Source organism: Equus quagga, chromosome 3 (assembly GCF_021613505.1).
Source record: "Equus quagga isolate Etosha38 chromosome 3, UCLA_HA_Equagga_1.0, whole genome shotgun sequence".
NCBI classification, from domain to species: Eukaryota; Metazoa; Chordata; class Mammalia; order Perissodactyla; family Equidae; genus Equus; species Equus quagga.
Genome location: NC_060269.1, coordinates 142,664,329 through 142,687,918, shown reverse-complemented (window position 1 = coordinate 142,687,918; position 23,590 = coordinate 142,664,329). Strand labels below are relative to the sequence as shown.

The window sequence follows — 23,590 nt, the reverse complement described above, 5'->3', positions numbered from 1 at the left end:
GATCAATTATAAATATGATGATCATTATACCTGCAACTTGTATAGCATTAAATTTATTCAAAACACTTTTCTGTCCATTATCTGATGTGATCATTAGTGTGGTATTTATCAGTGGTGAGAGAACGGAATGTCTGCTCAATCTATTGTTATGGCCAATTTGCAATTCCTGATATCATCAATTTGAAACCACAAATGGGAAGAAATTCAGTCTCCTTTTCCCTCTTCAGAAGTCTGTTAGTTCATTTATCAGTTGCAGCTTTCTCATCTTTTTTATAACTAGTCCCAGATTTTGCATTAATGCCACAAGAATATTTTCTTTTTGAGCTACTTAGCTGATTATATTAATTTAAGGTAAGAGTTTTAAATAAAATGAAATCAAAAGTAAACGAAAAAATTTGTGATGAACTGCCTTCCTTTCAAGAACTGTCTGCCTGACTACAATGTCTAGCAGATAGCAAGAACTCAGTGTGTTCTGAATGAATGAATCAATGAATGAGTGCAGGAACAAATGAACTTGAAATGAAAGTCTGCTTTAGTCCTAACTTAATTTACTCCAAATCTCGCCAGCCTGATGAAGACTGCTATTGAAAAGGGTCACTCACTAAAATCACAACTTCAGAGACCAGAACCATCCAGAAACCATTTAGTGCAGCTCCGCACAAAGGAAAATATTTCCCAGAGTCATCTGAGCCAAAGACATCTATGTCATTATGCAACAAAAATGCCACAATCACCCAGTAACTCACCATCAAGGACTTCTCAGAGGAGGTGCATTCTTTTCTCTAAGATTAACTTTTGAATGCAGTCACAGTTCATTTCCTTTCATCTGGTCCTCAGTGAGCAAACATATAGAGCCCAAAGGTGCCTAGCACAGTGGCTGGTGTCTGACAAGTGTTTAATAGCTCCTTGTTCTCTGAGAACAGTAGGGCATGGAAACCTCACCCTCTCTTGGACAGGTGTCATAAATTGTAGTAGTTGGGACTTTGTTTAAATCATCATCTTCCACCAAGATCAGTTTTTTTCCCAATTGGTCATTAAATTCTTAAGGTTTTCATACAGAAAGAAGACAGGTCTGATCTGGATTTGCCCACAGCCAGAGTTTTTCCTGGTATGTGCTAAATGACAGAATGAAGACTGGGAACTATTCTATTCTCATTCCAAGTGATAGGGTTAGCTCATTCTCTTTTTCATTCATTCACCCATTTCACTTATCCCTGCAGTAGGTATTTACTGTTTTTCTCATGGACAGCACCAAGCTAAAGTTACATGTTATTCACTCTTATTTAATCTTCATGAGTACCTCATGATGTTGGCATTGGTATCACCTTGATGTTACATATGAAGAAACTGAGATTAAGATCATTTAAGCAGCATGCGTAGCATCATGTCACGTGGCTTACATCACACAGCGATGGTGTAGCAGAGACTCAAAATGATCCGAAGTCTGTAATTTTGATTTCTATCTCCATAAATTTAAAAAATACAATGAGGAATTTTCAGAGGAACAAAGTTACTTTAGGGAAGAAGGTCCCCACGACCAGGTGGCACATTTCTCTTCAGGGAGCTCAGGGTCTTTAAGCACTGGCCACACGAATCTGTGCCTTTCCGGTTTTCAGGTGGACTCTAGAGTGCTGCTATTCCTAGAAAAGACACACGCACAGATTCAAGCTTTGTGAATCCCTTCTCTTCATGTGCTGCCGTGCATACTCTTTGAATGTGACTTTTTTAAATGGCCACATTCATGCCACAGTAGTTATTAAGTGTGGTGTCAAAATGCCTTTGCATAAATTCAAGGAGCAATTTTCCCAGAAATTTATTTTTAATCATGTAATACGATATTTGAGAGAGAGAAGGGAGGAGAAAGTGAGGGGGAAATGCTTTCAGAATTCCTATGTAGCAGGCACAATACAAACACAGCTGGACGAGGTGAACCATAAAAAGCAGGAGAAAAATAGTAATGGAGACAGTAGAGCTACTTGACGCTCACAGGATTCTCTACCTTAGGGGAGACACATCCCAACACACAACACATAAAAACACATATTACAGGACAAAACTGGAGAACTTAGTCAATATTGCAATGCTGTCAGAGCTTTCAGAAAAAGGGGAGGTGGGAAAGAAAATATGAAGGGACACAGTGAGTTAAACATGGCTCCACAAAGGGGCTGATTTGTGCTTCTTCAAACTATGTAAGGGACTTGATGACAGAGGAAAACAGAAGAAGAGAATGGCATGGAAAGTGATGACGTGTCCTAAAACAACTTCCTTCTTTTGGAGAGTGCAATGTCCCCGCAGCAGCCACAGAGGTAAAAAGAATAGTCTTTGGCTAGCGTGACTATGAAGGTATGCGGTGATGCCAGAAATCCTTATTCCAGACAAAATGTGGAAATCAAGGGGAAATAACAAGTGTATGGTAGAAAATCATGGGGACCCACCAATCCCCAAATTACAGACAGTAGTTAAAGGACTGATGAGATTGTGTCTTAGTTGTTCTGGGTCTCAATCCAAAGGCCGCAATGTGCTCACTGGAATTCAATTGAATAACCACCATTTATGGAGCATTTTCAAGGTGCTGGAAACTCAGCTAAGAACTTTACATGCATAATCTCAGCAAACCCTCACTTTTCAGATGAGGCCACTGATGCTTAGAAAGTGACTTACACCAAGTCACAGAGGTAGTAAAAAACAAAGGTGGGTTTGAACCCCAGTGTCAGAGCCAGAACCCCTGCCTGAACCACACATTTTTCCCTAAAAATTAAGTCCAGAGGAAGCACCCCAAAACAAGCTGGATTTTAGTAGTTACATCATTTCCCCCCCTACTTTCCAAAGCAATGTTAACCCAGACAAGGCACGGTGTTTGGAGTCTTTAGCCCCCCAAAGGGCAGAGCCCACGCATCTTCAATGACTCTTTCCTTCCTCTTGCATCACTTACATGCCAGCAATGACGCTGGGTTACTGCAGTTGAAAGCCTAGGAGGGGGTAATCTCTTCAATGCTGCATTTCAGCAGGAGCTGCCCTACTGACCAGCGAGCCTCTGCAGCAAGTTCTACACACTGAGCATACTTGATAAGCACCTGCCAAATGGTGTGCTTCCCCAGTGCACAGAAGTTATAGTGATGCCAAGGCTGTGCGTTGTTCTCAATAATAGTCAGTGATGACTACTGTGTTCTTCAAATAGTCCAAGGCTCTTTGGTTATATTATCTCATTTAATTTTCACCATAAGCCAGTGATGGCATAACTGTGCTCACTTGACAGATGAGGAAATGGAGGCTCCATTTACCAATCCAAGTACAGATCAAAACCAAGAATATTCACCTTGAACGCTCATGCCTTTTCTCCTACACCATGCAATCCCCCAGCCTCTCCAATGCCATGGGACTCAGGATAACTTTATCCATGTGTCTCTCCCAGCAGAGAACTATTTTCTGAATGAATTTGGAACCATATATTTCCTATAGATGCAGAACATGGCCAATGTGGACCTGGACGTGGCATAAGTCTCCTGAGAAGGGGACCAGTACCTTTACCCAAAGGGCGTTTGTGATGCTCACAAGGGCAGAGAATAGTGTGGGGCACAATTCTGCTACATGCCTGAAAAAGGAACAGAGGAGAATCAATACTTACTTGAAGCTAACAGCTAGTGATGAACCTAAAAGTAGTCGTTTCTGCAAAAGACAGAGAAGGAAAATAACACGCCACACTTGACTTAGAATCACAAAGTCAGTGTGCAGAGGGCTTTGAGGACCCCATTCTTCTGCTTCCTCTGCCTTCTGTGTCAAATAAGACAGTGATTATTTGTGACTTATGTTCCTGGGAATGTGTAAACTGACAAACCCATTTCTTTCCCCTTAGCTATGGGAGGATGTAGGCAAAGGATGGGAGGAAGGAAAGGAGGGTGCCCTGACTTTGACTTTGGAGTCAACTGACCTGAGGCCTAATGACTCACCAGCTGGGGCTCTGTGGACCAAGTCTCCACTTTTAGAAGGACACTTTTCAACTCTAATGGTCTTTAACCACTGACCTGCTGATGAAGAGGGAATCGCCTACCTCTCTTCCTCTTCCCCACTTGAGATTCCACCTAACCCAAAGAGAAAATGCCCTCCCTGAAACTGCCAACTTCTCCAGCTGCTGGAGAAACACCATCATGATGCTCTACAAGGCAGGGTAGGCAAGTGGCCTTAGGGGGACACAGCCCAGTTACTAACACGGTCCAGGAACCTTGCCCTTCTGGCTCCTCTCCACGCCAACCTCAGCCCAGTCTTCTAGAAAGGTACCGGCAATCTCCATCTGGCAGGGTCAAGTACATCTCACCTGGGGAAGGGTCCCACTCCCATTAGGAGAGTGGGGACTGGGGCGGGTGGAGCAACACAACCAATACAGAGAAGCTTTCTGAACAGAAGAATAATATATCTCCCAAAGCATAATTATTTCCTGCATTAGTATACTGCTGGGTGTCCCACTCCTAGATTAAAGTAGATCCAACCATATCTTAGAGCTTATCTGAAAACACCAGCAGAGTACTGTGGCTTAAGTTCTTCCTGTTTAAAAAAGTCCCAACATCTCAGTAAAGGGATTGCTTGGCCAACGTTCTGTGTGGTGATATGAATTTTTCCCCAGATGTCCACTCATTCATTCAATCAGTCATTCAAGATGCATTTATTGAGCACCTATTATGTGCAAGTTCCAGTATTAATCTGAGAATTTGGCAATAAATAAAACAAAGCCCCTGTCCACATGGAGATAACATTCTAATAGGGGGTGACAGACAACAAATAAATAAGTAACCTATATTACAGGATTTATGGTAGCTAAGAGAGCAAATATCTCAGAGGCAGAGAGACCCTCTAAAAACACAGAGATGGGAAGGGAGAAGAAGTTTTTCCTAGTAAGGGCTAAATAAACCTCATCTGGAATATTTCTTGGTACCTAGAATGAAAGTAATTTGGGGAAATGTTTTACATATGCAAATGTAGTAGTAGCCAAGTCATATTTTCTTCCTTGGAAATACAAGGCCCTCAGCTCCCTGGGAGGTGTCAAAGAAGAGCTATCCTACAGCCCAGGACCAGCAGGTGTTTTCCCAGCCTGGCACAGCGCTCCTGGATGGCGAATGGGTTAAGGTGGCAGCGCCTGAGCTTGGAGTGCTGCATAAACAGTGCGCGTCAGGCGTTCTAAGCATGTTTCTTCTTCCCTGTCTCCCAGGCCTGTGCTGTCAATCAACTGTCACTCGCCCGCACATCAGCAGCGTGTGCACATCACCAGGCTGTCAGCAAAGCAGCTGATGAGACTCGGCTCCAGACTGTCAATCATCTTTGTTTCTCTTCTCTGCTCGGGAAATATTTTGGCTCGGAGAAACAAAGAAACCTGGGCAAAATGGCTCATCGTCAGACATTTACTCCTGTATGTGGATATAAGATCTTAAACAGACACTGATCATGCCTTACCTCCAAATGATGCTGGGGTCGGGTGGACAGAGGGAAGATTGAGAATCTGTTTTATTAGTACAGGCTTTAAAACTGTAAGTCTAGTTTCCTGAGCAGACCCTGATGGATTCACAAACCAAAAAGAAAGCACAGGAACATAAAACAATGATAACTTGAAGTTATCTGAGCTTATGCCTCAGAAAAAAATAAGAAGGCTCAGAGGATGGATGGCTGCTTGGTTCGAAATTATTCACCATTGATCAGGCAGGCTTTGGGCGAGAGAGTAATTGTTGGATTGCTGAGTTCATTTATCTCCCAGGGACTTGTGAAACAGCAGCTTCTGCACCTGACTCTCCTACTCTCTAGGGCATGAGACTGCCTGGGGGTACCCACACACAGAAAAGCAAGTTAACTCATCATGACCCCCACAAAGTGGGCTTGCCAGTGCTCGCAACAGAAGTCATTATGTTGAATGTAAAGACACGCCAGTACTGCCTACTGACTGGCATACTAGCTGTCCCCTCACCCAAAATATTTATTAGAAATATCCTACGCCTTTAAAAGCCTACAATACACAAATCTAAAGAGATGCTCCTGGCAATGAGTTTGAATCGGGCAGCAAGTCCAAACTGTCCTGCTCCCGGTAGTTTGCCACCAGTGAAAAATCACCATGCATATATTAACATAATTAATCAACTCATCATGTAATGGATCCCGGTACTAACAACTTGTTTAAAGTCCTACAAAATTTTTAAAACAACCAAACACTTGTACCCTAGTGGCTTTGAAAGACATTTAGCAACAATCAGATCTTTTAACTGTGTTTATCAAGAGCCCTATTATCTATCAATGGCCCAGTGCTCCGAACTGACTCGTTCATACATACTGTGTTCGGTTTCATCATCATCTCCCTGTTTGTGACATTTGGGATGTTTTACCCTCTGACAGCCCCTTTCATACGTGCAATGCTGCTTTCTGAAAACACATCTCTCTCTGATCTAACTGGACATTAATTGCTTTTGTGCTGGTGTATCTATGCCTCTTGGTCTTACAGCACAACTAGCAAATCTGATCTCTGACAAGTTGGCTGAACCTAATCAGGACAGATCAGCTGTTACCCAAGGTGCTAGGGGCTGTAATTTGAGGATCTTTACAGAGTTATCATTCGATGGATAGACAAGGAACTATAATTCTGTCAACACGAATCCAAAACTGTATGTTCGAAGCAGCTGTGGCCTCCCCCGCCACGGAAAGATAGCACTTGTCAAATAAATACCTGAGATAATTGATAAGAGGGAATTACAAGGATGTGTCTGATACAGTGACTGTGAGGAATTTTTTTTAAAGGAACCTTCAGAAGCGGAACATTGGGTGTGAAGTACCAGCTGTCAAGGATAAAGGAGGGCCACAGGGAGGAGATGGATGGAAACTCGCCACAATTCAGCTCCCACTTATCATTGGGTGACTCGGTTCCTATTTTCCTTGCTCCCTACTCAGGCAAGTGCCCAAACATTTTAAGCCTCGAACGAAATCTCTCACAGCCGACTAGGGCTGCCACCCGGTGACAGTGACTTGATCAGAAGCAAGAACATTGTCAGGACTGGCGGGATTACTGTCAGGCTGTCAGCACCGTGCCATTCTCTGAAGACCCTTGTGGTTTTCTTAGAGGCGCAAAAAGAGGGAATATTAGAAAAATAAACTTCTTTCTTACTGTATCGCTTTGGTCCATCTTCCAAACAAAATGAAAGGGTTAATGTGGCGTCATCTTCAAAAAACTCAGTGGCAAATGCGTCCCACCAGAGGTTGTCGCTATCCTGCAAAGAGACAGATCATTTATTTAACAGGCAAGAGGGGAAAATATCTCAAAGAGGAAAGGAAAAGGAAAAAGACAAACCCAGTCCCCCCTTTCTTGTTATTTAGCATAGGTGTTCTAGAAGGGGGGGTGGGTGGGCGTGTGGTCACTTCCAGTTAATTGCCTCAAATGGGGACGGAATTCCAACTCCATAAATGAGTTACTGCAAACCGAATGAAAATTAATTCTCGAGGCCATATCTGGGCAGATTTAATAAACATACTATGGAACACAATGTGACAGTTTTTAACAAAAGGATTTGTATTTAATGTAAAATACATTCAACTTTTTTCTCTCTTTCTCTTTGCTCTTTTAAAAGTCCTGTTTTACAAACAGCAACCACAATAGTACAACTAGGTTAAGCAGAGTAATTTTTAAAAGATAATTTATTCAAAAAGGGAATGTGTGGGGCTCATAGCCCTACTCTACGCAAATATCTCTAGAGGGGATACAATACTGCTACTTGGATAGATGTGGACAGATGAGTTTATTCATAAGCAACCGTCACATGCATATGGATTGTTCTCGAGGATTGTTTTAAGATTATAGGCAATCGCTAGCTTGTTATTAAGACGATTATTAAAAATAGAGCAGTTCAGCAGGAAGCCATCCACATAAACTCTGTTTGTTTGTCTTGGGTTGAGTGTTTCCCTTGCTCATGCAGAAAACACTTCGAAACCGGCCTAGTTTAAGGCAGTTAAAATCATTGCTGACCTTCAGGGGTTGGGGAGGGGGGGCCTGTAACAGTGAATTGGGAAGGTAACAGTGAATTCGGAACGCAGCATTAAAAAACGGCAGTCACACCCGGACTTCGTGCTCTGTGTAGTGCCCAATTTATCCCCAAACTCTTAAGCACAATCTTTGTCCGGAGAATTGTTGGTTAGTGCCAGATTTCAGGCCGAGATGTTTCACAGCTGCCTGTCGGATGGGGGATGGGGGAGGGGACGTCGGGGACAGAAGGGGCCTGCTGCTCCCCGCTCCGTGTGGCCCCACCGCCGCGGCCCTGCCGGAGACATCACAGGGCTCTCCCTTCTTCCCATTAAGTTGTTCTGCTTATGACAACATGAAGTTGCTGTCACTGGCAGGCCTCAGGAACAAACCTTCAGTCCTGGCAAGAATAATTAAGGGGGCACCGAAGACTGATGTCATCCTCGTTTCAGAAAAGAAGCTCAGACAAATGAACTTTTTGTCTCTTCTTCTCTGGCTTCCTCCCAATCATCACACCAAAAGCCAACATTTTTCTCAGTAAAATACAGTAAATATAACCATCCAGGAGCAATGCATGGCTCCGCATGCAAACAAACCCCCTTTTTCTTCTTTCAAAAACGAATATTTATCGAGCGCTTATTATGTACAGGCCTTCGGAACACACAGCTGATGACGGATTGGTCCCTATCCTCAAGGAGCTCAAAACCCACTCGCAGGAGACAGCCAAGCGAGCAACTAACAGGCAGCCTCCTCCATACCAGAGACCATATACGAGGCCTCGGTGTCCTGGAAGCTGTCCGAGCTTCTAGAAAAATCAGAGAGGTCAGAAGTGGAAGAAGGAGCTGGGGAAAGAAACCATATTTGGGAACATGGACACTTTGGTTATTTTATTTCAAATTGCTACACATTTGGAAGAAGAATAATAGCTCACATTTACTGAGTGCTTACCACAGCCCAAGCAGTATCTTAAGTACAGTGGGCCCTCCATGGCCGCCGGTTCCGGTTCCGCGCCAGGTTCAACCAACTATCGCGGAAAGCTCTCCGATGCTAGCGTCTGTACAGAACACGTACAGATTTTCTTTCTTGTCACTATTCCCTAGACAACACAGTATAACAACTATCTACACAGCATTTACATTGTATTAGTTATTATAAGTAATCCAGAGAAGATTTAAAGTATGTGGGAGGATGTGTGTAGGCTATACGCAAACGCTACGTCATTTTATATGAGACTTGAGCATCCGGGGATTTAGGTGTCTGCAGGGGTCCTGGAACCGCCCCCTGGATATCCGAGAGCTGGCTGCACTTTATGTGTATTTTCTGTCTTACTCCTCGCTGCCATCCTGATTCTTGTACAATATAATTTTCTTCTGCACAGAGGGTCTGTTTTGCTCGCCACTCACCTCCCAGGCCCCAGAACGGTGGAGGCCACGGGGTTACTCCACGAAAGTTGTTCAGTAAAAGAGTGAAGCTGCTCATATGAATATGCCAACTCTACCACTGCAGAAATGGAAGCCTAGGTGGTAAATGTAACTTGTCCGAGTACTCTCAGCCAATAAATGAGGGAGCTGGCGTTTAAGCTTGGACCATTGGACATCCGAGACGTGCCCCAGCCTCTGCCTGACTCCTCTCTCCGGCAGTCTTCGGGAAGGCAGGGGTTAGGGTTCAGAAAGAAGGGAGGGAGATCGAAAAGGGACTATTTTGCCCTGAGTTGGTTTCTCCTCCCAGGTCCTTGCTTTACTGTCCTGCCCCGATCCCAGGACTCACGCTCAGCAGGACTCCTGCCTCTGAGCAGTAAGCAGGCGATATGACGTCATTGGCGGAATTCGCTCCCATGGGCAGCTCTCAGACCTGGGCTTCACCGACACCACCTCATGCCAGCTATGTGAACGTGCACAACTGATTTCTCCTCCCTGAGCCTATTTCCTTACTTGACAATTAAGGATAATAAGAAGAAGAACAGTAATAACTATCTTGCACAGTTGATGTGACAGCAACAATAACCATCTCTCAAGGTAGATGTAAGGATTAAATAAGTTAATGGGTATAAAGTGTGCAAAGGAGTGCCTGAACACAGTGAAGATCAATAAAATGCCTCCTTCCTGCCTCTATCTACCATCTTTAGTATCATTTCTAAGGCAGAAGACATTCCATGTTCTAAAGAACTACATCAAAAATGAATTTCATAGGGGCCAGCCTGTGGCCTTCGTGCTCTGCTTTGGCGGCCTGGGGTTTCATCAGTTAGGATCCCTGGCATGGCCATGGCACCGCTCATCAGGCCGTGCTGAGGCGGTGTCCCACATAGCACAGCCAGAGGCACTCACAACTAGAATATACAACTAGGTACTGGGGGAGAAAAAGAATAATAATAAAAAAAAAAAATGGCAACAGATGTTAGCTCAGGTGCTAATATTTAAATAAATAAATAAATAAATAAATAGGAAAAAAATGAAGTTTATAGAACAGCCCATTTATCAGTCAAGGGTATTTCTGTATCCCTTCAACTGTCTGTAACCCATTTACCTGATGACAGCACCTGTCGGCAACACAGTTAAAAGCCTGAATGGAAATTAACCAGCTCTCTTTTGTTCTGCTAATTGTTCAAAGGCCCAGTGACTGGCTCAGGTCCTCCACCTCCATTTTCCTGTCATCTGACTCTTGGTTTCTGGCAGTGAAAGGAAAAGGCCGGGAAAGAACCCAGCTGATCTAAAGTCTCTGGGAGAAAAGAAAGGACTCAGGCTATGTGAGGTGCGACAACTGTCTCCAGGCGGCCACACAGATTCATGGGCCCAGACAGGTGAGTGTCATTGAGAGAGGCCTTATAATCCAAAAAGGGGGGACATCATCTGACTCAAACTAACTGTGACGGAACATGAGCCGAGTCACTGTCTCAGGAAATGTTGGGACGGACTTGGAAGGAGAAGGTCACGTCAGTTGGCTATGCTCACAAATCTTGGAAGAACATTACAAAAATATAAATATAAAATGTAAGTTCACAGTGCCAGACACATAATAGGTACATAAAAAATATTTTCTGGCTGAGAGAATGAATGAATGAAATTCATTATTGTACCATCACAAACTCAACGCAAGAAAGTCATTCTACAAAGTTTTCAAGAGATTTTAATTGTTTACCTTACTTTGTCACTCGGTTGATATTTCTTTTTTTGCTGAGGAAGATTTGCCCTTAGTTAACAACTGCTGCCAATCTTTCTCTCTTTTATTTTTCTATGTGGGCCGCCACCACAGCATGGCCGCTGACAGACAAGCGCTGAAGTTCTGCACCTGGAAACTGAACCTTGGCAGCCAAAGTGGAGTGTGCTGAACTTAGCCCCTAGGCCACCGGGCTGGCCCTTGGCTCATACTTTTTAACTAGTGTAAAAATTTTTTTGATATATTTTAAAATTGTAATCACCAACTCCCTCCCAACGCACATATATAAAGCTTTTGAATTAGTTCTCGTTATGAGAGAATAAATGTTTATGTAGGAAAGGAAATAAAAGGCCTAGAGCTTTAAGAAAAACTTCCTGTCGAGCGGAGGCCAGTCTTCTGTTTGCTGTATACGAAGGAAGCAGATTATGGAAAGAACACATGTTTGGGGGGCTCTGGGTTAATAATAGTTACCATAACCCAATATTTTCTAAGTGTTTTACATGAATTGAACTGTCTTATATTCTCAGCTGCTCTAATTGCTGCCAAGGGGCAGAGCAGGCAGCCTTACAGATCATTTACATCCTTGAGCCCTGTGTTACACTGGCTTCAACATACGAATTCTGCCTCTTCACAGCTGGGTGACCTCAGTCAAGTCCCCTAACTTCTTTGCAACTATTTACTCATTTGTAAAGTGGGAATGATAATTTCAGTGGACTCTGAGGATTAAGGAGCAACTGCCTAGCACATAGTAGCTGTTCAATAAATGGCAGCTATTATTATTCATTGTTGCCTCATTTGACCCTTAAAATATTTATAAATAGACAATCTGAATTTCCAAAAAGCTAAACTACTCCATAAAGATCAGACAGCTAGAAAGTGGTGAATCTAAAGTACATGTAGGGGCTGTCCTGGTGGCGCAGTGGTTAAGTTCACTCGTTCCACTTCAGCTGCCCAGGGTTCGCCGGTTCAGATCCCGGGTGAGGACATGGCTCAGCTTGGCAAGCCATGCGGTGGTAGGCATCCCACGTATAAAGTAGAGGAAGATGGGCACGGATGTTAGCTCAGGGCCAGGCTTCCTCAGCAAAAAGAGGAGGATTGGCAGCAGATGTTAGCTCAGGGCTAATCTCCCTCAAAATAAATAAATAAAAAAGTACATGTACAAGTCTGCCTAACTCCAGTCCATTTTTTAAAAGAGATTTTCTTTTGTTCGAGCAGTTTTAGGTTCACAGCAAAATTAAGAGGAGGGTGCAGAGATTCCCCACATACCCTCTGCCCCACACATGCATATCATGTTCCCCCATTAGCAATATCCCCTGTGAGCATGGTACATTTGTTACAGTTGATGAGCCTACAATCCATGGTTTTTTCCAAATAGTTCTGCTTAAAAAGTGATTTTTCACCTTAAGTTGAGAATGAAAATGCTTCACAAGAGTAGAAGTGGCCGGTGTTGGCTGGAGGAGATCCTGTCTGGGCAGATGTCCTCCTCCAGCTTTTTCAGACTTTGTGCCCTTTCCCCCACCTTCACATGCTTTTCCTGAAAATAAACTTCCTCTTTGAACACCTCGTCCTTCCATTTTGCTGCCTGGCATAGTTCCTGGGATCGCTTAGGCAATTTTGTGGCAGACATTTGCTTAACAGCGAGGCTAGGAGCCCAGGCAGTGGCTGAAATGCAGCTACCAAGGCCTCTGCTGAACCAAATGCGAGCTCTCTGGCAGCAGATCTCACAGTCCTCACTGGCAGGAGAGCAGCTCTCAGCCACACGTCTAGCTCATGAGCGGTGCAATGCTACAAATCAGTCCCTCCATTATTCAGCTTCTAGAATGGTATGAGCCTTGCAGACAAAGACCACAAGTGCTCTCCTTGGCCACATGTGAGGAAGAGAAAGGGATTGAGGAAATGTAAAAGAAAATGGCCCGGTTAAGATTCTGCAGTTCTTTCTACAGGCTAGCGCTTCCGCCTCTTGATTGTAAACCTAGCACCCCCATCGCTGGAGAAATGCAAGAACCTGGAAATTGCCAGTTCTCCCTTCGGAGCAGGCGACAGAGCCAAGTTCAGCAAGCTGACCAGTAGGAGGCTGCGTGCGTAAAGTTTGCCAAGGCTGCTTTGAAGCAAGGATTCCAAAGGGAAGCTCACTGAGTCTGGTTTTCCCTAAAGTCTGAAGGGGAAGCAGGACACAGCTGGCCACTCTCACCCCATGCAGGCAATCCCCTCAAGTCAGACTAACTTGGAGATTAACCAGGAAGTGCCTTGAGGAGGACCAGTAAGTCAAGATCAACCTTGTGGGGCAGCCAAGTAATGGTTACGGTAAATGACCTTAAAAACAAACTGATGGCCTGAGTTCTTGTTCCCAGGTATATGGGGGGTGGGGGGTGCACGTCAGTTACTGGCAGATATGATAAATGCAACCCTTGGTGTATATATCAGAAAAGCATTCTATCCAGGGAAAAGCCATTCTTACCATACTACAAAGGGGTCAGCCTAGTCAGAAGTTTGCCTGTGTGCAGCCGAGGGACCTCAGCAATTTCCTTTCTGAACCAAGGGCTCATGCTGACTCGTCCCCTGCCTCCCCATCTTTGCATATGTTGCTTTTTTGGCCTGGAATGTCCAGCAAATGTCAAGTCCCAGTCCTTGAACTCCTTTTTCACTGTTACCTGTGCTAGGAAAGCTGGACAACTAGACCCCTGTTAGAGTGTAGATCAGATTATATGGAATCCCCACCTTGTAATCCTGTAGCTGACTGAGGGATACTTAAGATAGAGACTGGGCATTGGGCATCTCTCCATCCTCACCAGAGCTCCCACTTCTGGATTACCCAATAAAGGAGTAGAAAAGGGGAATGAACAAATGGAGAAGCCATACCTACCTAGGGAGGAGGAGTCTTCCTTTAATATCGTAGGAATCCTCAGAGTCTACACTCAGTGGCAAGGGGACCAGGACTGTGTTCAAGCTAAGCTTTCTCTCTGTCATATCACTGATGCCTCACTTGTCATCAGCGGATGCACCACCCATGCATGTGAGAAGTTCATATCGAGGCAGGAATTTTCAAAATTATCTCACAGCCACAGTGCTATTCCATTGAGCCACCGTTTGGGTATTTTTCTTGTCTTTTTCAGTGAAATGTTGGTTAAGTGAATACACTTTACTGATTGTAGCTTAAATAAGTGAAGTTTTACTTTATTAATTTTTGAAAATAGAGAACAGCGGATAACATGATGAAGACCCATGGGCCCATTATCCAGAATTAGCAATTATTAAAATGATATCTGATTTGTCTTTTTAAAAGGAATTATAAATTATAAATAAAAATAAATGTCCTGGGTCCCCATATCCTGCTCTATTTTTCTCTCCCCTCCCCCAGGCTCCCATGAACAGCTGTCTCATGAAAATCATATGGCTTTTCCTAGCCCATCTTTTATATTTATATGCACACATGACTCCATTCATTCATGTGCAGCCGTATTTTATGTTTTTAATATTTTACTTAAATGATATCATGCATTATGTTCCCATCTTTAAACACGCTTCTTTTCATTCAGCATTGTGTTTTGGAGACCTATCCGTTTTCTACATTGGAGCCTCTTCTTTCCTTCTACAAGCTACATGGTAGTGCAGTGCAGTGAATGAATGTAACATATTTTATTTAAGCATTTTGCTACTAATGATCTCCAGACAGTTTCTAATTTTTTGCCATTACAGCAATGCTGCAATAAGTATCTTGGTAATGTCCCTTTGTGCTTATGTGTATGATTTCTCTGGGGCACAGATCTAAAGTGGCCATGCCTTAGCATAGGATACGTACTTGACTATATTTTGGCTCTTCCATTAGGAGGTCCCTGTGCTTCCAGATTGAAGACTTGTGGTCTGACTGATGCATGGGTGGAGATAAAACAAAGAGCATTTCTAAAAGATGTATTTCCAAGTGCGATCTAATAACAGGATCAATATAATTACAAAAAGAATCCAGCTCTGCCAGGCGAAGGCTGAGAATCTAAATGTCCAAAGAAGAGGCAATGATAAAATAATAATAGTAAAAACAGGTTTGCCTATCATTCTCTTAAAGGCAGAGTGTATCTCAGGGCCTTCATTAACCAAAAGGCGGATTATTTCTTGACACTGACACAAGAAAGAAAGCATAGATTCTTCATGGTCCTCAAAATGACTCACGAGACTGAATCACTGAGGACAAATGCCCCAAATTGCGAGACAAGGGGAGAGATCTCGCTTTCTCTACGCCTTGCCCCTAGGCTTCCGATCGAGGTCATGCCTTTTCCAAACAGACAGGTCCTTCCAATTCTCGCTGTTGTTTAGAATCTGAACAGTGAATATTTAGTGTTTAGTGAATATTAATAAGTAAAATGTGGATTGTTTTCCCAAAGCTGGAAAGTAACAATAGCATAGAGCAGCCCCCAGGTAAATAAAGCGGAAATTAACTCAGCCTGAACACAGGCTGGGGGAGTGGGGCCGACAATTCTCATATATTTTAATTAGCTAAAAATACCATTGAAGCTTCTCCACTCTAAATAATCCCCTATATGCATTTCTGTAATTAAAATCCTTGGTCCTTTTGTCCCATCTCACAGGTGAGCCCAAGGACCACTGGCAGCCAAATCGTATATCAGGATGAGAGACACACTCAGGTCAAACAGCAGAAGAGAGTCTTAATTATACTTAAAAATCCACAAAAGCATTTTGCTTCCATCCCGATTCTCTCCTGTTCCCATCTCTGTCCCTCTCCACCAAAAAACAGGATCCTGGTGCCAGGGCTGCCCCCCGGCATCTTTAACTTAAGCACTGACAGGTTATGTGGGATTTTTGCCAGAGTAATTATTTTTCAATTCAACAATAATGAGAAATTACCATGGCAACCACTTGTCACGTGGCACACATACACCCCCTCCAAAGAATCAACCATACATAAAGCATTTATTCCTTGAAAAAAAAAATTTTTTTTAATTAAAATAAACTTAAACAGGTCAAAGTGGAGAGAATGCATGAAGGGGTCTGAAATCAGGAAGATGAGAAGGGCACCAATTTCTTTCAGCATCTTGTGGTTCTAGAAAATAATGATACCTCGTCTTATAACCTTACCTTCTTGTACACACACATACACAGAGCACTCTATTAATTTGTGTCTTACCATTTCGGTCACTCCCATTTGACACATGTCAGCTTACCTCTCTCAGAAGACACTGAAGAAAGAATGAGGCAGAAGCACACTTGGCCATATGTGCTTTTCCTAAATTTCTTTGCCTGTCACACCCATATATGGAGACAGCAGACAATGAAGAACCCAAATCTCATGCCTTTCCTTCTCGTGGAGGCGCCTGCACACAGCAGGGTGCAGGTCATTTATTTTTCCTAACTACAAGAGTCTTTTTGCTTCCTTACTCTCTAGCCACTCTTTTTCCGAACCTGGGAGTTTTGTATCAAACCAGGTTTATTCTGAATTAGCCACATTTAATAATAATAGTTAACAGTTCCGTAGGACTTACTCTGTGCCAGCCACTATTCTGAACTCACTGAGTAATATAACCCCCTTGAAACTTCACAAGGACCCTACGGGATAAATCCCATTATTGACGCCATTTTATAGATGAGAACACTGAGGCACAGAGACGTTAAACATTTGGTTAAGATCACATAGCTGTCAAGTTGCAGAGAGAGTTTAAACACAGGGACTCTGGCTCTTGAGTTTGGGTTCTTATAACCCCTCTGCAGTGATGTTTCTTTATCCAGAACAATGTTTTTCAAAATACGTACTGTCTTCTTAGTTGTTTCAACAACCAATTAACGCTAAGTGCATGGGATGTTTGGGGCTCCCCTTCCTGAACAGACAGCCCAAAGGAAAACTTTCCAGTGCATCTACGGAATTCTACATGGAGACACAGAAACAAAAGTCATAAGGCAGAATTGCGTGCTCTGACCAGCCAGTAACTGCACAGTCACCAAATGGATGCAGGGAGAGAATTTCAAATCTGCCCTTTTGATTTATGGAATTTTTCAAAATCTCGTGTCCCAGGGATTGTATTTTTCTTCTCTCATTCTCAACTCTTATTTTGTTCATTCTTGGCTAAAGTGCATTTTATTTATCAGTGAATGTTAGTTATCGTTTTAACAGAGAAATTCTAAAATGGCACGTTACCAAGATAGTCAATTATGCCTCTTGATAGAACATCTCAGGCTTTCACGCACAACTCAAGGCCTCCCTTTCAGAAAGCGCTACTATATTTCACTCCCTGGTGCCAGGGGATGCTGCCTTGGGAAAGCAGAGTATTAAAGCAGGCAGAAAGACAAGCTTGGCATCCGGCAGACATGGCTCTCCAACAAAAGATACATTAGTGTCCTTTCCCTCAAATACCTGAGAAATTCATATATTTCCATCTCCATCCTTGACCTACTAAATTATTAGTTAACCCTGAAGATCCCAAAGAGATTCATGATAATCTAAAAAGGATGACTAAAATGTGTACACGTTTATGTGCCCCAAATTGAGCTTTTCTCCACTGGACTTATCACACCAGGAATCAAATAGTAAGTCTGGGTTCCTATAAGTTTAATGAGGACAGGTCTACACACGTCCCGGGTATTGGCATACACAGCATCTAACACCTGGAAGGCATGCAACAAACAAGTACTTGATTATTTGGTTATTTAAATTATTGAATTTCACAGATAAATATGTATTTAATTAAAACCAGCATATTCTCAAAACCCTGAAGAAAAACAAGTTTTATTTTCATGATGGTTGAAAACTGCCACTCTCTTTTCTGTTTACGTGGCTGTTAACCAGGGATGTTAAATGTTTAATGAGTGAATCCATAAAAGAGCTAGGAGTTTTACAATGAACTGCTTTCTAGTCCTCACAGTACTCCTATCAAATTGGTCCATTTATGGTCTCAATTCAAATGGGGAAACTGAGGCCCTTCCCGAATGTTTGTTTCTATCCACAGAACTTCACTGTATATTCTAATCTATATTATTCTGATGTGAAGGAGGAATAGCATTTTCTTCCTTATTAAATTTTCTATTTTATACCCAACATGGAGACATGCACTCTAACACATGAGAAATAATATATGGCAGACTCTACGCAAACCCAGTTTGAAAATGACGTAGCAAGGCATTACTCTGGAAGCACAGGTCTCGTTGGTGACAGGTCTGTGGCGGTGAGCACCATCCCTCATATTACATCACACCATCTAGGTGGGAGAGGTCCTCAGATGCAGGATAATGTGATGAGGCAGCACCTCGTATATCTTGAGAAAAGCTCACCATAAAATCAGGCACAAATTTTCTGTTCCAGCATAAACACAGCAGACAAGAGAACATTTCCAGAAAAGCTTGCAAGATTCAAAAGCTTGTTTTTGTGACCTGCCCAATTGCATCTGAATCAAATGACAGGAATAATCCTTAGAATCACCAGTAAAAATTGGAAGACTGTGCTAGGACCAAAGAATTAGGGAGTCACTGGAAAAAAACTCAAGTTTTCCTTCTTCTTTCTTGGGAAAAGTGAAAAAGGATTTTGTTCACAAAGATAAATATAAGAAACCCAGCATATTACCAGACTCAGAAGGAAAATAATAGGATTATCTTGATGATGGTGAAGGCTGCCATTGTCTTCTCTGATTACACGTCTGTTTACCAAGGGACTGGATTCTCTCTAATATGCCAAAGACACCGAAGTCTGTATCAAGGCTCCCAACTTCTCCCTAGGACTCCAGAACTGTGGCTCCAGCTGCCTCACCAACTTCCCTACTTTACTTGTTAATCAAAGAGGCGTCTCAGACTGAACACTGGCCGGCCAAAGCCAGACGTAGACCCATTTCTACCCTACCCCAAGCCAATTCTCTCTACTCTTTTCCATTTCAATAATATAACTTCAGTTTCCCAGTCCCTTAGACCAAACTTTTAGGACATATTCTTGATTTCTTTCCTTTCCTAAGCCCCTATCTCCAATCCATCCGCAATCTCCATGCATCTACTTCTAACATATAATGGAGCTCACTCCCATTTCTCTCCTCTCCCATCGCCCCTGTCTAGGTCTCCAGTAACTCCCGCCTGGACAACAGTGATCCTTCTCTCTGCCTACACCAGTGTTCCCCTGTAACCTGTGCTCTGCAGAGAAGCCTGCGTGATCTTTTAACAATGCCCACTAGATTGCGTCACTCCCCGGTAAAACCCTCCCATGGATCCCCGTTGCCGCTTATCGCCGGGGAGCACACCACCCTGCGTGGTCGGGACTTGGTCTTCCTCTTTGGCTCCAGTTCACTTCCCTCTCAGCACAGCTCCCAGATCTCGGTCTTGCCACAGAAACCTGCCTTCTGCCCTGGGGCCTCTCTGCTCCGCCATAAGGCCCTCTGCACTAGCTATTCCACCAGTGAGTGGATGCCTTTCCTCGACTTGGCATGGCTTTCTCTTCCTTGTCATTCAAATCTCAGCTTCCTTGTCACTCATGACCATCCAATCCATGGGAGCCAACTTGCTATCACAACAGTCTGTTTTTCCTCCAGGAAGCACTTATGACTCGATTTTGTTTACTTGTTTATTGCCTTCCTACCTACTAGAAAACATAAGTTCATCAGGAGCCTGGCACATAATAGGTGCTTAATAAATTTCTGCCTGAACAAATAAATATATGAAAAAATGTGTTAAACAAACAAGAAAAAAGAAAAGATAAATCTATCAAGGGGACCACATTAATCTCTCTCTTGAACTTCCACAGGGAAGCCAATCCCTGATCCAGACTTTTCACAGCCCAGTTGACTGTAACTGCACAACAGAGTACCAGGAACTTACCAGAATCTTTATTCACTTTAATTTTTAAAATAAATATATGCCATGAATTAAAAGCATTAAAAATATTCATGCCCTTTGACTCAGTAATTCTATTTCTGGGAATCCATCCAAAGAACATAATCCAAAAATATGTAAACGCTTTATACACAAAAATATTCACCAAAGGAGCATGCATAATAGAGAAAAAAAAAAGAACAAAACTAAGAACAATGTGCTGCCCTCCAAGAGAGGAATGATTCAAGAAACCATGATATGTCCGCTAGAAAGAAAATAAGAATCTTTAGACATAATGTTTGCCCATGGTTTGTAATAACACAAAGACATTCTTCTGTTATAACGTAGAATGGAGAAAGCAAGAGGGACAAGCAGAGCAGTAGGGCAGAGCGGAGGGCTGAGACACAGACAGAAGCCTGCATGGGGACTGAGGAGGTGACAGAGATGGCCTTGCCAGGGAGTCGGGAAAGGAGGCACTACTTGATAAATAGCGTTGGGACAACTGGCTTTCCATATGGAAAAATGAATAAATTCAATTCTATCCCACATAAGCAAACATAAATTCCTAATGTATTAAAAATACAAATGAAGAAATACAAAATTTTCAAACTTAGAAGGAAAGATAGAATATTTTGTATGATCTCAGAACGGGAAAATTTTGTAAACAAACACTAAAAGGACAAATTGTATGAGAAACAAGCAATCCATTTGAATCCATCAAAATATAAACATTTCGTAGGACAAGAGACATTATAAACAGTGCTACAACGTAAGTGACAAGCTGGGAGAGGATTAGTAACTAGAATATATAATGAACTGTTACAGATCAAAAATCAACAAAATAGAAAAGAGCAAAGGATACAAAAGTATCATTCCCAGAAAATTGTCGATAAGGCGATGAAAAGATGTTCTGTGTCACTTGTAGTCAAGAAAGGTAAATTAAATCTAAGCCATTGCACATCCATGTGATTGTCAAGAAATCAGAAAATTGAACGATACCACATGTTGCTGGAGAGCTGGGGAAACAGGAACTCACATGAACTGTGGTCACTTCTGATCGTGGTCTGAAAGCCCCTGGGCACAAAGTGGGCAGATTCCAGCCGTACTTGTCCACTCATCACCTGTCACTCTCCTGGACGTCAGCACAGCCTGACAAACTTCTCTGTTTATCCCCCTCCATCCCTTCACTTGCAATATTCTTCTCACCCCACATTCTCTCACTCTTCCCCAGCCATCCTTTGCTCATGCTTTCAGACCTCCACCCAAGTCTTGCCTCCATCCCAAAGCATCCCAGGCCTTCCAATACAGAAAAGTCTCCATTTTCTAGACTGAGATACATTATTTTAAAAGAATTTTTCAGTTACCATGAACCTCATGCTGACTACGCCTGTAGTACTATATTTTTATTTTATTTTACACTATGTCTAGTTATTACGTTTTCAGGTCTCTGTAATTAGACTCTGAACTCCACGGGTGAGACATTATATTCTTGGGGTTATTCTTTGTATTCCCACTGTTCACATGGCCCACATTTATTGTGTGTTTAATTATAAACCAAACACTGCATTCTCTATTTCAGGCTTTTGAACATTATCAGATACCACTATTGTTATTCTCATTTTACAGATTAAAAAAGCAAAAATTCAGAAATGTTACTTAGTTTTCTCAATCACACAGCTGGTATATGTTGGAGTCAGTGTTCCAGCCCATGTTGTGTGGCTCCAGAACTCATCCCTTTTAACCGATATGAGAGAGAGAGAAAGGATTGTGGGAAAATACTAGTAATAAAAGGTCATATATAAGACTTGTGCGTGAATGTTCACAGCTTCGTTATTGACAATAGGCAAGAAATGGAAACAGTCCAAAAGTCCATCACCTGATGAATGGATAAACCAAATGAGATATCTCCCTCTAATGGAATTTATACTACTATACTATTAGCAATGAGAGGAACAAAATATTGATAAATGCTATAATATGTACCTCAGAAACATTACGCTAAGTGAAAGAAGCAAGACATAAAATGCCACAAATTGTATGATTCCATTTATATGAAATATCCAGAATCCTGGTTCTACCACTTACTAGCTGTGTGTTCTCAGGCAAATTACTTAAGCTTTCTGTGCCTGTTTCATCAAGTGTAGAATGTATATAATAATACCTCACCTTTCGTTATGGGGATTAAACTAGATAATACATGGGCCAGTGACTGGAACAGAGTAAACCACCAGTAAAGGACCTTATTATTACATGGTGGAGAAAGTCGTAAGGCCAGGGTTGTTGTGGATATTAAATATTATCTATCAGTAACGCATCTTACAGCACAACCCCACACTTTGCAAGCAGATGGCCTGTGTCTAGATTCCGGTGCCAGTATTTCTTTGCTCTGGATCTCTGGGCAAGTTACTCAATCTCAGTGGCCTTCACTGTGAAAATGGGAACAACAGTGGTGGCTAGCTTGTAGTGCTGTTATGAGGATCAAGTGAACCGATACGTTCAAGTGCTTAGAACAGTGCCCGACACCCAATAAGCACTGATTAATTTTATCCATCATTATTGTTCTGCCATCAGTGCTTGAAGGCATAAAAGACACCCAAGATAGAGTTCTCCAGTCTCAGAAAACATATAATCCAATCAGCCAGTTGTCACAGGACTGGCACTGACACTGGATTACAAACAAGGTGCCCCCCCGCTGTCTGTCTTCCTCAGGAGACTGCATTCTCCTCGAGGGTAGGGTCGGTGTTTCACTTTTCAGTGTGTCCCTTCTGCGTGCACAGTGGCTGCCTGGGAAAGAGCAGGAGTGCACTGTATCCAGGTGAGCCTTCCCCGACCCCGCGGGAGCAGCCTCTGCTTTGCACAGCTGAGTGTGGTTCGGGCTGTCTGCGTCTCAGCATCTCAGCAAGCTCTGCACTTAGCGATTCAGTTTGCTTCCTTGTCAACGAGAGATCACAACTTGCAAGGCAAAGGAGAGCTTTAGAAAATTGTGGCTGGCCTGCCAGCACCCATATTTGGTCCTGCAGGATTTGTCGCTTTCCCCCATCCATCTTCATGGGAGGCAGGAAACTGGGTTCTAATTCTGATCCTGATACTTCTAGGCTGGGTGACCTTAAGCAAGTCCAAATCAAAGAATTTTAAGTGTTCAAAATGTCCTTGGAGGATGTGCTTTGGCATCAGTTTCTCCATCTGTCAAATATAAGGAGGATTGGAAGGGTCCTTCCAAAAGCATCCTGCCAAAACACTCATTTCTTCAGAAATTTACTGTTCACTGAAAGAACTTGCCCACCTGACCCACTGTTGCCTTCGGGGAGAACATTTCTGGGGGATCTTGGTCAGGCCTAAAGTGGAGGCAACAACATCACCAAAGGATGTAAAAGGGAAGGTTTCCCATGACATCACCTTCCAGGGGCCGAGAATAGTCTCCATAGGGAAGGCAAATGGATTGCCACCCACGTGGCCTTTCTAATGAATTGGTGACTTTCATTCATTCATACATGCAGCAACTATTTACTGAGCACCTACTGTGTGCTAGACACCATTCTAGGCATAATGAGAAAGTGTGAACAGAAAGGACACAGCTCCCTTCCTCATAGAGCACGTATACGAGTGGATGATAAACAATAAACAGGACAAATTGTGAATTATACTGTTTATTAGAGAGTGACAGGT

General features: G+C 42.8%; 1 protein-coding gene across 10 annotated transcripts in view; it reads right to left on the bottom strand.

Moving 5' to 3' along the window:
- The window catches only part of LDB2 (LIM domain binding 2), a 357,228-nt gene that overhangs the window by 217,108 nt on the left and 116,530 nt on the right, over positions 1 to 23,590 (bottom strand). For all 10 annotated transcript variants that reach the window (XR_006887971.1, XR_006887969.1, XR_006887970.1 and 7 more), the window contains exon 2: positions 7,133 to 7,235. Coding sequence is in view for 7 of the 10 variants with exons in the window: in XM_046656756.1 (XP_046512712.1) it covers positions 7,133 to 7,235 (103 nt within the window). In the remaining 3 variants the exon portion in view is untranslated. The remainder of the gene's footprint in view (positions 1 to 7,132; positions 7,236 to 23,590) is intronic.